The following is a 14,430-nucleotide window of genomic DNA, read 5'->3' as shown; positions in this document are numbered from 1 at the left end:
GTATCTGAAAAGGTGATTGACATGGATTAAGTGGATGGGCAAAAAGTTGGAAGACAGAGTAGAATGTGGACAAAATGTGAACTTGTCCACTTTGACATGGAGAATTTTAAAAGGATATTATTTAAAAAGGGAGAGATTGCTGAATTCGTGGTACAAAGGGATCTGAGTGATCCTGTACATGCGTTACAAACAGTTATACCATAAGGCCACAAGACATAGGAGTGGAACTAGGCCATTCAGCCCATCGAATCAGTTTTGCCATTCATTAAAATTGTGGTTGATCTGATAATACTCAACTTCACTTCCTTGTCTTATCCCATAACTCTTGATTCTCCTGACTGATTAAATATCTGTCTATCTCAGTCTTGACTATACTTAATTAGCCAGCTCAACAGTCCTCTGCAGTAAAGAATTCTATTGATTCACTGTCTTCTGATACAATAAATTTCTTCTTATCTCTGTCTTCATCTCTTCCTGTGTCTTCTTTGTTCCTAAGATTGAAAAATCAGCTGTTGTCAAAACCTTGTTTGCTGCTAGCTCACTTGGCCAACTTTCCTCAAAAGTGCCCCCTTTCCCTACTCCTGAAGCTTACATCTTGCTCTTGTTTCTCTCCTATCTCCCCTTGTGTCCTCTCCGAGCTCATCCTCTTTGTGAAACCCACTATCTGCTCCCATGATCCTATTCTCATTAAACTACAAATCACCCAACATTCTCTTCTGGTCCCCATATTATCAGAAATTGCAAATGATTTTCTTAGCTCAGTTGTCTTTCCTTTAAATTTTCTATGATCATCCATCAACATTAAAAAAAAAGAACCCTTGACTACATTGTCCAGGCAATCTATCACTCTACCTTCACCCTCCCTTTCCTCTCCAAAGTCCTTGAATGTGTTTCACTTCCCAAAAACCATTCCCATCTTTTCTGGTTTACTCCAGTCAGGTTTCTGCCCCTGCCATCATACTTACGTTGAACTAAATGTTGTCCCTTGGTGACATTTACTAAGAGCAAAATGTTAGTTTTCACATTTATGTTGGCAAGACCCAGCGCTACCTCACTAATAACTGTCTGGATGCTTGCACTGTTTTTAAAATATCAGATTGTGGGTGGTACGGTGGCACAGTGGTTAGCACTGCTGCCTCGCAGCGCCAGAGACCCGGGTTCAATTCCTACCTCGGGTGACTGACTGTGTGGAGTTTGCACATTCTCCCAGTGTCTGCGTGGGTTTCCTCCGGGTGCTCCGGTTTCCTCCCACAGTCCAAAGATGTGCAGCTTAGGTTAATTGGCCATACTAAATTGTCCGTAGTGTTAGGTAAGGGGTAAATGTAGGGGAATGGGTCTGGGTGGATGCGCTTCGGCGGGTCAGTGTGGACTTGTTGGGCCGAAGGGCCTGTTTCCACACTGTAAGTAATCTAATCTAATCTAATCTAATCTAGTAGTGGATAAGCAGAAATTTCTTCCAGTTAAATATCGGAAAGACTGAAGCTATTTATTTTGGTCTTATCTTTAAACTCTTTTCCCAGCTATTAATTTGAACCCTCTCCCTCACTACAGTTTGAGATTATCTCTGTCTGCAACCTTGGTGTCACAACTGATCTCAAAGTGAGCTTCTGACCTCATAGTTGTACCAAACTAACACTGCTTATTTCTACATCTGTAATATTGTTTAACTTTGCCTTGTCTCAGGTTATCTGCTGCTAAAATCATCATTCATGACATTGATATCTCAACCATTCCAACCCACTACTGGCATATCTCCCAAATTTTACTTTTTGTAAAATCAAGGTCATTAAAACTGACTGCCCATGTCCTAACTCAGACTAAGTCCTCACCCCTATGCTTATTGACCTTCACTGGAACCTGGTTCCTTGATCAATAATTCTCATTCTTGTTTTCAAATCCTTCTGTGGCTTTGTCTCTCTCTCTCTCTCTCTCTTTCCTCCAGCTTGAGAGCCCTCCAAGATGTTAACAATCCCCTAATTCTGGCATCTGAATTCTTTTTGCTCCACTAGGGTGGTACGTGTATGGAATAAGTTGCCAGAGGAAGCGGTGGAGGCTGGTATAATTGCAACATTTAAAAGGCATTTGGATGAGTATATGAATGGGAAGGGTTTGGAGGGATATGGGCCGGGTGCTGGCAGGTGGGACTAGATTGGGTTGGGATATCTGGTTCGCATGGATGGGTTTGACTGAAGGGTCTGTTTCCATGCTGTACATCTCTGTGACTCTATGACTCTACTACTGGTCATGCCTTCAACAGACTGAGTCCCAAATTCTGGAATTCCCTCCCTACACATCTTTGTCTCTTTATTCACTTTCCTTTTTTAAGACTCCACTTCATTGACCAAACGTTTGGTCATCTGACCAAGACCAGTAATGCCACCAGGAATGGTGGCCATTGCTAAAGCAGATAGCAGCATTGCAACATACAGAAGATGGGTAAAAATATATTTCAGAAACTTGAAAGGCTGAGTGCAGGTGGGGAAACCCCTCCATGGTGTTGCCTTCTCTTCCCATGGCCCCTTTTTGCATAAAGAAATCTTTCCCTGCAATGTCATTGTAAGGCAGTCTTCTGATAAGTTAACGTGGCAAGAAGTCCATAATTAGGGCCTTCACATTTGTCAATTAGTTGCCTGATTCTGATGAAGACGTTGACTCCTCTGCTCCTCAGATGCTGCCTGACCTGCTGTGCTTTTCCAGCGCCACACTTTTCGACTCTGATCTCAAGCATCTGCAGTCCTCACTTTCTCTGACTCTGGTCTCGCTGTGGGTAAAATTCCCCAAAGGTGAGAAACTGTCAATATAATTGTCTGCATGCCAATCCAGTCCAATATTTTTTTTATATGGCTTAGTGACATACTTTTATAATGATTCAATCAAGCACTTTGGAAGGTTTCATTCTGTTAAACAGTTCATATAAATATATTATTGTTGGTGTAATAAATGTTTATGCGTCATCTTTCCATAATGCGTTTTGGAAATGCACTATATCCATTCATCTCTCTTATCCAACATTTTAATTGCAACCCCAAGAATGCTAATAAATTTGTCAAATATGATTTATTTTTCACAAATCAAATTGACACCTGATTGTACCATCATTTTCTAAAGGCCCTGTTGCTACTTGTTTGACATTGAATTCTGCCACTTTCCTAATTACAGATATTAGGCTAACAGACCTATAATTTCCTACTTTCTATGTCACTGCCTTTATTGAATAGAGACATCACATTTTCTGGTCTCCAATTCACTGGAACTACTGAAAGTACAGAGGATATAGAGAACTGAAATGGGTCATTCAGCCCAAGTGGAATCATCAACTCCCTACAGTGTGGAAGCAAGTCATTCAGCTCATCAAGTCCTAATATACTTTCCTAAGAGCATTCCATCCAGACCTATCTCCCTACCTGATCTCTGTAACCCTGCATTTCCCATGGCTAATTCACCTAATCTGCACATCTTTGGACTGTGGGAGGAAATTGGAGCACCCAAAGGAAACCTACGCAGACACGAGGAGAATGTGTAAACTCTGCTCAGACAATTGCCTGAGGGTGGAATTAAACCCGGGTCCCTGGCGCTGTGAGGCATCAGTGCTAAGCACTCAGCCATCATCCTGCCCTTTAGTCCTGACTAATCCTTGATAATATTTATACTGCACTGAAAGCTCCTCCCATCGGTACTTATCTAAATCTATCATCATAACCAGCTATTTCCTTCTCCCTCAGTTGATTAACAAGCATCCTGTTAAATTCATGACTGCCATTTGCTTCAACTCCTCCCTGGCAGCAACTACATGTTCTCACATGGTAGAAACACTTCTTCTGAATTTCCTGTAAGATTTCTTGGTGACTACCTTATTTTGATTGCCTCGAGTTATTTTCCTCCCCAAAAGAGGAAACATTTTCTCTCAATCCACCTAATCAAAACAATTCATCATTTTAAAGATCTCTGTTTGGTCACCAACAAACTTACTGCTTCCAAAAGAGACCCAGCTTTTATAAAATGTATATACCATGCATTTCTGGTATTATCCATGTAACACTTAGAATCCCCATAGTGCGGAAAGAGGCCATTCAGCCTATTAAGTCTGCACCAACTCTCTGAACAGCATCCCACCCAGACACAGACACAGCCCCCCAACCTATTCCCATAACCCCACATTTGCCATAGCTAACTCACCTAGCCTGCATATCCCTGAACACTATGGACAATTTACCATGGCCAATCCATCTAACCTGCACATCTTTGCATAGGAAACTGGAGCACCCAGAGGAAAGTCACATGATACAGAGAGAACATGCAAACTCCAACATTGGCAGTCACCCAAGGCTGGAATCGAGCCCAGGTCCCCAATGTCTCTACATCCTTTACTGCATGCAGTAATCTAAATGTGGACATTTGCTAGATTACAAAAGGTACTTTTCAATTCTATCACTATAGAAAGAAGATTGATTTCTTGGCTTTTTTATCATCTTGCCAACCTGTGGCACAGCTTTTAGTAAATGGTGTATTTTACTTTGAGATCCCTTTGTTCCTCTACCCCAGCTAGGCTTGCAACTTCCAAGTTTGTTTTTATTTGGTTGTTGTATGTGGGCATTGTTGGGTCAGTGTTTATTGTTCATTCCTGGTTGACCTTAAAAATGTGGTAGTGAGCTGTCTTCTTGAACTACTATAGCACATTTATTATAAGCACCCTGATAGTCTGTTATGGAGTTCCAGGATTTTAAAGGATAGTGATATATTTCCAAGTCTGGATGTGAGTCAGTTGTAGAGGTATTTGCAGGTGACAGCATTCTGTGCATCTGCTGCCTATATCTTTCTGGATGGTGCAAAGCTTCACAAGTGTTGTTTGAAGCTGTACTCATCCAGGCAAATGGGGAGTATTCCATCTCACACCTGACTTGTGGCTGTACATGTGTAGATGGTTACTCAAGAGTTGACTTACTCCCTGAAGTATTCCTAGCCTCTGGCTGTTTCTTGCAGTCAGTGTATTAATATGGTGAGTCCAATTGAATTTCTGGTTAATGGTAACTACCAGGATGTTGATAGTGGGGGATTCAGTGATGGTAACACCATTGGATGTCAAGAGGGGATGTCCACATTGCCTCTTATTGGAGATGGTCATTGCCTAGCATTTGTGTGGCATGAATGTAATTGCCACTTGTCAGCCCAAGCCTGGATATTGTTCAGATCTTTTTGCATTTTGACATGGACTGCTAAACATTGTGCAATCATCAAATCTGACCTTATGATGGAGGGAATGTCATTGATGAAGCAGCTGAAAATGGTTAAACCTAGGACATTACCATGAGGAACTCTTACAGAGATGTCCTGGAGCTCAGATGGCTGACTTCCAACGACCACAACCATCTTCCTATGTGCCAGGGATGACTCCAAGCAGTGGAGAGTTTGTCACCATTCCCATTGATTCCAATTTTGCGAGGGCTGTTTGATGCCACAGTCAGTTAAACCTGCTCTTGATGTCAAGGGCTGTCAATCTCACCTCATCTTTGAAATTCAGTATTCTTGCCCCAGTTTGAACCAAGGCTGTAATGAGGTCAGGAGCTAGTGGCCCTAATGAGAACCCAAGCTAGGCATCAGTAAGCTGGTTGTTGTTGAGTAGGTGCTGCTTGATAGCATTGTTGATGACACCTTCCATCATTTTAATGAAGATCAAGAATAGACTGATGAGGCGGTAATTGGCTGGGTTGGATTTGTCCTGCTTCCTGTGAACAGTACATACCTGAGCAATTTTCCACATTGATGGGTAGATGCCAGTGTTGTAGCTGTACTGGAACAGCTTGGCAAGTTCTGAAGGATAAGTGTTCTGTATCTTCTGTATCCTTGTAGGAATATTATCAGGGCCTATGGCCGTTGCAGCGTCTACTGCCTCCAACCATTTTTTGATATCACAAGGAGTGAATCAGACTAACTGAAGACTGGCATCTGTGATGCTGGGGACTACTGGAAGAGGCTGAGATGGATCATCTATTCAGCACTTTCACTTTAGCCCAGATTGTTGCAAATGCTTCAGCTTTGTTTTTTGCACTTACGTGCTGGGCACTTCCATCATTGAGGATGGGCATATTTATGGAGCTTCCCACTCCAATGAATTGTTTAATTGTCCATGAACATTCATGACTGGATGTAGTAGGACTGCAGAGTTTAGATCTGATCCATTGGTTATAAGATTGCTTATCTCAGTCTATTACTTACTGCTTATGCTGTTTGGCAAACAAGTCATCCTGTTTGGTAGCTTCACCAGGTTGACACTTCATCTTCATGCTCCCTGGCATGCCCACCTGCATTCTCCATTGAACCAAGGTTAGTTCCCTAGTTTGATGGTAATGGTTGAGTGGGATGCCAGGGCAAAAGCATGCAGATTGTGTTGGAGTATGTTTCGGCTGCTGTAGATGGCCCATAGTGCCTCATGAATGCTCTGGAGTTGTTAGATCTGTTTAAAATCAGTTGGATTTAGCACGGTACTCATGCCACACAACATAACGGAGGGTATTCTCATTGGGAAGATGGGACTTTGTCTCCTCAAGGACTTTGCAGTGATTACTCTTAATAACATGGACCGATGCATCTACGGCAGGCAGATTGGTGAGAATGAGGTCAAGTATGGTTCTCCTCTTGTTTCCCATCACTATTTGCCCCAGACCCAGTGCGGCAGCTGTGTCCTTCAGGATCTGATCAGCTTGATCAGTGTCTTGCTTCCGAGGTAATCTTAGTAGTGTACATGCCTTTCCCCACCCAGAGTAGTCTGCACATTGCCACCCTCAGTGCTTCTTCCAAGTGTTGTTAAACGTGGAATAATACTGATTCATCAGCTGAAGGAGGACAGTGCATGGTAATCAATAGGAGGTGTCCTTGACTATGTTTAACCTAAAAATATGAAACTTAATGGGGTCCAGAGTCAATATTGAGGACTCAATTTAATGTTGAGGGCAACTACCTCCCAACTGTACACCACTGTGCAGCCACCTCTGTTGTGTCTGTCCTATAGGCATGTCAGGATATATCCAGGGATGGTGCTGGTGATCCCTGGACATTGTAAGGTATGATTCCATCAGTACGTCTATGTCAGGCTGTTGCTTAACTAGTCTGTGAGACAACTCACCCACGTTTGACACTAGGCCCCAGATATTGGTAAGGAGGACTTTGCGGTGTCAACAATGCAGTTTTGGCTGTTGTCATTTCAGTATCTAGGTTGATGCCAGGTGGTCTTTGAGACTTCAAAACGACTGATACAACTGAGTGGGTTGAGGGTGTTGGAGTTGCCCTTGTCAAAGCAAATGAGAATTATTCCATCACACACCTGACTTGTGCCTTGACTCTGGGAAGTCAAGAAGTGTTACTTGCTACAGAACTCCTAAGCTCTGATCCAAGTAGAAAACCACTTACCACCTCTACTATTCTAAATAACTACTCTCAGTTTTCTGTCTCAAAGCCATTGCCACTTGTCTCTAACCTTATTTATTGATCTGCTGTGGGGCACCTTATGAAAAGCATTTTGAAAATTAAGATAAATTCCATCTACCCCATTTCCTGCTCTGTTCCTTTCTGAAAAAAATTAGTACATTCATCAGTTCTTCCAAGGTGAAGCATGGTTGCAGTAGTGTCGTCAGTTTAGCAGCAGGGATTCAAAATGGTAAGGTCCAAGGGAGTGTTGCTGAACAAAGAGACCTTGGAGTGCAGGTTCATAGCTCATTGAAAGTGGAGTCGCAGGTAGATAGGATCGTGAAGAAGGCGCTTGGTATGCTTTCCTTTATTGTTCAGAGTATTGAGTACAGGAGTTGGGAGGTCATGTTGCGGCTGTACAGGACATTGGTTAGGCCACTTTTGGAATATTGCATGCAATTCTGGTCTCCTTTCTATCGGAAAGATGTTGTTAAACTTGAAAGAGTTCAGAAAAGATTTACAAGGATGTTGCTAGGGTTGGAGGATGTGAGCTATAGGGAGAGTCTGAACAGGCTGGGGCTGTTTTCGCTGGAGCGTCAGAGGCTGAGGGGTGACCTTATAGAGATTAACAAAATCATGAGGGGCATAGATAGGATAAATAGACAACGTCTTTTCCCTGTGGTGGGGAAGTCCAGAACTAGAGGGCATAGGTCTAGGGTGAGAGGGTAAAGATATAAAAGAGACCTCTGGGGCAACTTTTTCACGCAGAGGGTGGTATGTGTATGGAATGAGCTGCCAGAGGAAGTGGTGGAGGCTGGTACAATTGCAACATTTAAAAGGCATTTGGATGGGTATATGAATAGGAAGGGTTTGGAGGCATATGGGCCGGGTGCTGGCAGGTGGGACTAGATTGGGTTGAGATATCTGGTCGGCATGGACGGATTGGGCTGAAGGGTCTGTTTCCGTGCTGTACATCTCTATGACTCTAAAACACCAGGGTGGAGGAGCGCAGATCCAGGCCCCAAACTGAGTAAGAAACTGGGAGCTGTTCCAAAGACCACCACTTTATTGAGATAAAACTATAAGATTAACTTTATTGTTATATTTTTCTGGCTTTATATTCTGCCTTTTGGTTTGTTTTCTGTGTTTCAAAATGCTGCCAGAAAGTTGCGACACTAAACAACACTTTTAACTGTATTTGTAATAAGTATATGTGACAATAAATCAAATCAAGCCAATCAATTGTATGGAATGGGACTGGCTGAGTAGGTCTTTCAGGACCCAGTACACAGTCTATGGGCCGAATGGCCGACTGCTGTACTGTAAAATTCTATGATGCAGCTAGATTTTCACTTTTGAAATCTATGCTGACTACATTCATTATTATATTTCTAATTTCTAGATGTTCCATTCTATCCAAAATCTAGGAAATTTTGCAGAAATACAAACAATACACCCACTATATCTGCAACTAGATTTTTCTGAGCATGTAAGATTGAGGCCATCAGTTTAATGAAAATTGTTTGTTTTGTTCACACTATTTCTGCAGTATCGGTGATTATTTAAGTCTTTTCATTTCTTTCCATTTTTTGTTTTCCACAGGAACAACATTTCTGCAAAGTATGTGTTCGAATGTTAAAAATGTTTGTAATGGTTTTGAGTAAAATATCAAAAATCTCGAACTTTCCGAAACAAGTGTGTAGGTTTGCTCGCTGAGCTGTAGGCTTGATATCCAGACGTTTCATTACTTGGCAAGGTAACATCATCAGTGGTGACCTCCAAGTGAAGAAGCTGTTGTCTCCTGCTTTCTATTTATATGTTTGTCCTGGCTGGGGTTCCCGAAACTATCTGAGCCCTCAAAGAACATTTTGCAAGTTGCATTCTCTTACCAGCAGGAGACAGCATTGGCAACATGAAGTGAGATGGGGGGGGGAGGGTGGAATTTTAAAAAAAGTGACTTTTACCATATATATTTATTAAGATTTGTTCTTGCGTGCACCAAGACAACATTGTTCTAAAGTTGGATGTGCAGTGTAAAATAGCCGATACGCTGCTGAGCTTTGACAGAGCTTTTCTGCAATTTTCCTAGATTTGCAGTTCTCCCGCTTCCAGCTTCGCTCAAGACTTGTCAATCAACAAGTTGCCCGGCGACCGAGGCGGGGTTTGCGAGTATTCTTAAAGTTCGTGATGCAGCCTCCTTTGCAAGTTTACGCCATGGTATTTTGAAAAGCATTCGCGGCGTGGAATTCATCATTACTCCGCAGCGTGTTGCAGACTCTGAATTAATCGATGAAGATGTTAAACTCCTGCTTTCTCACGTCAGAGGGGATGCAAATTTGAAAGCAACGTGGAATAAATATTAATAAGGAGGAGGGGCCTTGCGGAGGAAGGCGTCGATTGGCGAAAGCTTGAGATTCCCTGTCAGTGATTGGAGAGGGGAGCTGTCAGTCAAAAGGAGGCCGGCCCTGGCTGTGCAGATACTTTGTTGCAGTTTGTGAATCGCGCGCAGACACAATATCTCCGAGTGCCACTTGGATACAGAGTATCCCCCAGTCACACTTCGATACAGTGTCTTCGAGTCAGTGACCGATTGAGGGTTTATCCCCACCATGACCAAGGAGCAGCTCCGGCCACGGCTCTGTATTATCGAGAAAGGCCCGAGTGGATACGGCTTCCACCTGCACGGGGAGAAGGGCAAGACTGGTCAGTTCATCCGCCTGGTAGAAGCGGCCTCTCCAGCTGAGCGAGCGGGGCTGCGGGCCGGGGATAAAGTGGTTCAGGTGAATGGGGATAACGTGGAGCAGGACAGCCACCAGCAAGTGGTCCAGAAGATCAAGGCGGTGGCTGAGCAAACCCGGCTGCTGGTGGTGGACAGGGAGACGGACGACCTGCTGAGGGCCCGGGGGCTAGTATGCAAGGAGGAATACATCGACGGCATCCCCGACCCCACGGAATCGGGCGAGGTGCAGCAGGAGGAGCCCGAGGAGAAAAGCCCGGCAGCCGAGCCCAAAGCGGCAGACACTGTGTCTCAGAGCAGCAGCGAGAAGGTGAGGGTGGGCGCTGGATGGGGGGGGGGGGGTTGGTGTTGAGGGAAGAGGCTGGCCCGACAGCGCACTGCTCTGAGAAGGGGGAACGTTCTAGGGAAGTGGGAGATGGTGGTCATTACCAGGATGGACGGCGGGGGTCACTGCCTGAGACAAAAGTAAGGTATAGGTGTGAACGAGACGTGAGCACAGGAATCCCTGGGGTCCGCATGGTCGGAATGCAGGTTCCTTGGGGATGGAAGTGCGCAGCATCTGGAGAGGAAGGCCGGCGCGGTCGCCCTTCCCTGAGAAGATTTCCCAGCAATTCATCTGGAGTGGCTTATGAGCTAAAGTTAAAGGCTTAATGAATAAGTATATCAGGAGCCGCCAGTGTGTGTGTGTGTGTAACACCAATGGGATATGCTGAGTTGTTACACTGGCTGAGGGGTCAACGCTGGTCCTAACTCGAGACTCACTTAGTTTTTCTTTACTGCACAAAGTCCAGGGTGTAAATCTGATGCTGAATTTACTTTGTCAAGTGAACAAGGCTATGGAATTTGGCTCTAACCACCACACAGAGAGTGAGCTGACAGCAGCAACCATCCAAGAACTAGGGAGAGATTTCACAGGATGCCACTGAACAGACTGGCATAGTATAGACTGCCCTTCTTTCCTTGATACTGGACGAAACTTGAGCCAGAACTTGCTGAATCTGTTGTTGTACAGGGATCTGGTTTGAGAGAGTGTTGATTTTTGGTTTCCTTTCCTCCCATGTTACAGGAGACAAGGGTCGGTACCTCTGCCATTTCAGCACATTTGAGCAGCAGTGTACCTTTCTGTTATACTTGCAGACATTCGCTAGTTTAGTTATTGCCCTCGTATTTATTGTGATGATCACAGTTCAGGTATTGAGGTCAGAGTCTAAGCAGTAAGTGCTAAAGCTATTTATTGGATAGGTGTGTGGTGGAATAACTGAAAATCTAATTAGCCCTACTAAAACTGGCCCTCTGTTGAAAGCTTTGTCAATAGGAAATTCCCATTGGATCTTGTTAGGGGACTGTGTAAAACTCCATTTCTTGCAATTCTTTCCTTATCTAAAGATGAAGGGAAAGATTTGTATTTTTAGTACCAGCCACTCAAAAATGGTTACCTGAAGTTTGTGGGTTACCCTCTGGAGACTTGAGGCTAATGTCCGGTCTCTCCCTCTCTAGTGCAATATTGAGAGTGACGTAACATTGTCTTGCCTTGCATGGAGGTAAAAGGTCCCACAGCATTATTTAGAAGAAGAGTAGGAGTGTTCTCCTGAGTATAATATATAACAAAAAACTGTACATCCTGTAAATCTGAAACAAAAACATGACTTGCTAGAGAAACTCAGCAGGTCTGGCTGTATCTGTAGAGAGATGGAAATGTGTTGCTGGAGAAGCGCAGCAGGTCAGGCAGCATCTAGGGAACAGGAGAATCGACGTTTCGGGCATTAGCCCTTCTTCAGGAAGGGCTAATGTATCTGTAGAGAGAAAGCAGAGTTCTGAAGAAAGGTCCCTAGACCCAAAACATTAACTGCTGTCTTTCCATGGATGTTGCCAGACCTGCCAAATTTGCCCTGCCAAATTTGCCAGGTGTCGTGACTGATATTAATCCGTCAGCCAACCTTAAAACTGATTATCTATTTGTAACCATGCTCCAGTTTGTGGGATTTTGCTGTACAGAAAGCAGACAGTGGGGATAAAAGGGATCTTTTCAGGATGGCAGCTGGTGACAAAGTGGTGTGCCATAAGGCTCAGTGCTGGCACCACAACTTTTCACTTTATAAATTAATAATCTAGATGAAGGAACTGAGGGTACTGTGGCTAACTCTGTTGATGATGATACAAAGATAAGTAAAGGGACTGGTAGCACTGTGGAGGCAGGGAGGCTTCAGAAGAATTTGGATAGGTTAGGAGAGTGGGCAAAGGAATGGCAGATGGATTACAATGTGGGAAAGTGTAAAGTCATGCACTTTGGTAGGAGAAATAGAGGCAAGGACTAATTTCTAAATGGGGAGAAAATTCAGAAGTCTGGAGTGCAAAGAGAGTTCTAGTCCAGGATTCCCTCAAGGTAAACTTGCAGGTTGAGTCAATAGTTAGGGAGGACTTGAATATAAAAGCTGGGAAGTATTTCTGAGGCTCTATAAGGCTCTGGTCAGTCCACATTTGGAGAAATGTGTGCAGTTTTGGCCCCAATATCTCAGGAAGGATGTACTGGCCCTGGAGCGTATTCAGAGGAGGTTCACAAGAATGGTCCTAGGAATGAAAAGCATAACATATGAGGATTGTTTGAGGACTCTGGGTCTATACTTGATTGAGTTTAGAAAGATGAAACATACTTAATACTGAATGGCCTGGACAGAGTAGATGTTGGGAAGATGTTTTCATTGGTAGGAAAGACTAGGACCTGAGGGCACTGCCGTAAGTTAGAACAGAGATAAGGAGAAAATTCTTCAGCCAGAGATTAGTGAGTCTATCGAATTCATTGCCACAGAAGGCTGGGGAGGCCAGGCTATTGAGCATATTTAAGACTGAGATAGATAGATTCTTGAGTATCAAGGAGATTAAGGGTGATGGGGAGAAAGAGGGAGAATGGGTTGAGAAACTTATCAGCCATGATCGAATGGCAGAGAAGACTCAATGGGCCAAATGGCCTAATTTCTGCTTCTGTGACTTATGGTCAACAAATGTCTGTCACATTGCAACAGTAAAAAAAATTTAGGCATTCACAGCGCAAACTGTGCTTACTCCTCATCTTCATTCTGTCCATGGGATTGATTCCTGTTTGGAGATGGGGAAAGTACTGCATTGAGGCAGCAAGTTGGGGTTTCATTCCTATTACTGGGGAAAGGAAAGTAAAATAAAACAAAGAACTGTGAATGTTGGAGATCCAAATAAAAAACATAAATTGCAAGGAAACTCAGCAAATTTGCTGGCAGTGTTCTGACGAAGAGTCACCGAACTCAAAACATTAACTCTGTTTTCTCCCCACAGATGCTGCCAGACCTGCTGTGGTTTTCCAACAAATTCTGTTTTGTTTCCGATGAAGCATCATCGGACTGGAAATGTTAACTCAGCTTTCTCCCCGCAGATGCTGCCGGTTTTTCCAGCAATTTCTGTTTTTGTTAAAGTAAATGTTCTTTCTTTTACTGTTTCCATTTAGACAGTTAGAGGTCCTTTACACTTACTGCGACTGGCAGTAGTGTATGTCTTTCACGATTGGAGATTTGGAGCGTGGTTGACATCAAGTAGATTTTCTAATCAAACAAATTAAGCCAGTGAACAATTTAAAACTTTTCCTTCAGACAGCATACATTTTACTTTCCTTTAATGAGGCTAGTCATTAAGAGCAGGGAGTTTATACTAAAACTGTTTTAAGTATGAGTAAGGCCACAGTTTAAGTGCTGCAATTAGTCTGGCCATTGCCTTACAGGAAGTGAGATTAAACTGGAGAAGATACAGAGGAAAATGCACATACTTAACGACAAGGAAAGAGTGAAATAGATCAAGGTGTCTTTTTTGGAACAGTGCTGTCTGAAGCAAAGTTTAATTGACTGTTATAAGATTATGAGGAGCCTAGATAGTGGTAAGATAAGGCCTCATTTCTCTGAGAGGTCAATAATAGGAGGACCACATCTCAAGTATTTGGGAGAAAGATTAGACAAGAGTTAAATCTTTTTTTTGCCCAGAGGATTGTGGGAGTCTGGAATTCTTTGCCTGAAAGCTCCGCCACTTTCTCTGGCAGCTTGTTCTATACATGCACCACCCTCTGCGTGAAAAAGTTGCCCTTTAGGTCTCTTTTATATATTGCCCCCCCCCTCACCATAAACCTATGCATTCTAATTCTGGACTCCCCCACCCCAGGGAAAAGACTTTGTCTATTTATCCTATCTATGCCGCTCATGATTTTATAAACCTCTATAAGGTCACCCCTCAGCCTTCAATGCTCCAGGGAAAACAGCCCCAGCTTATTCAGCCTC

The 14,430-nt window shown here is 43.5% G+C and overlaps 1 protein-coding gene across 1 annotated transcript in view; it reads left to right on the top strand.

Moving 5' to 3' along the window:
* The first annotated feature begins 9,895 nt into the window (after positions 1-9,895).
* The window catches only part of nherf1b (NHERF family PDZ scaffold protein 1b), a 101,484-nt gene continuing 96,949 nt past the window's right edge, over positions 9,896-14,430 (top strand). Inside the window, exon 1 of the mRNA XM_043714534.2 lies at positions 9,896-10,448. Coding sequence (XP_043570469.1) covers positions 10,011-10,448 — 438 coding nt within the window. The 5' untranslated portion in view covers positions 9,896-10,010. The remainder of the gene's footprint in view (positions 10,449-14,430) is intronic.

Source organism: Chiloscyllium plagiosum, unplaced genomic scaffold (assembly GCF_037043375.1).
Source record: "Chiloscyllium plagiosum isolate Xiang-an unplaced genomic scaffold, Cpla_swu_hap1 HiC_scaffold_25, whole genome shotgun sequence".
In the NCBI taxonomy this organism is placed as follows: domain Eukaryota; kingdom Metazoa; phylum Chordata; class Chondrichthyes; order Orectolobiformes; family Hemiscylliidae; genus Chiloscyllium; species Chiloscyllium plagiosum.
The sequence above is the reverse complement of the archived record's forward strand: the minus strand, read 5'-3'. Positions and strand labels throughout refer to the sequence as shown.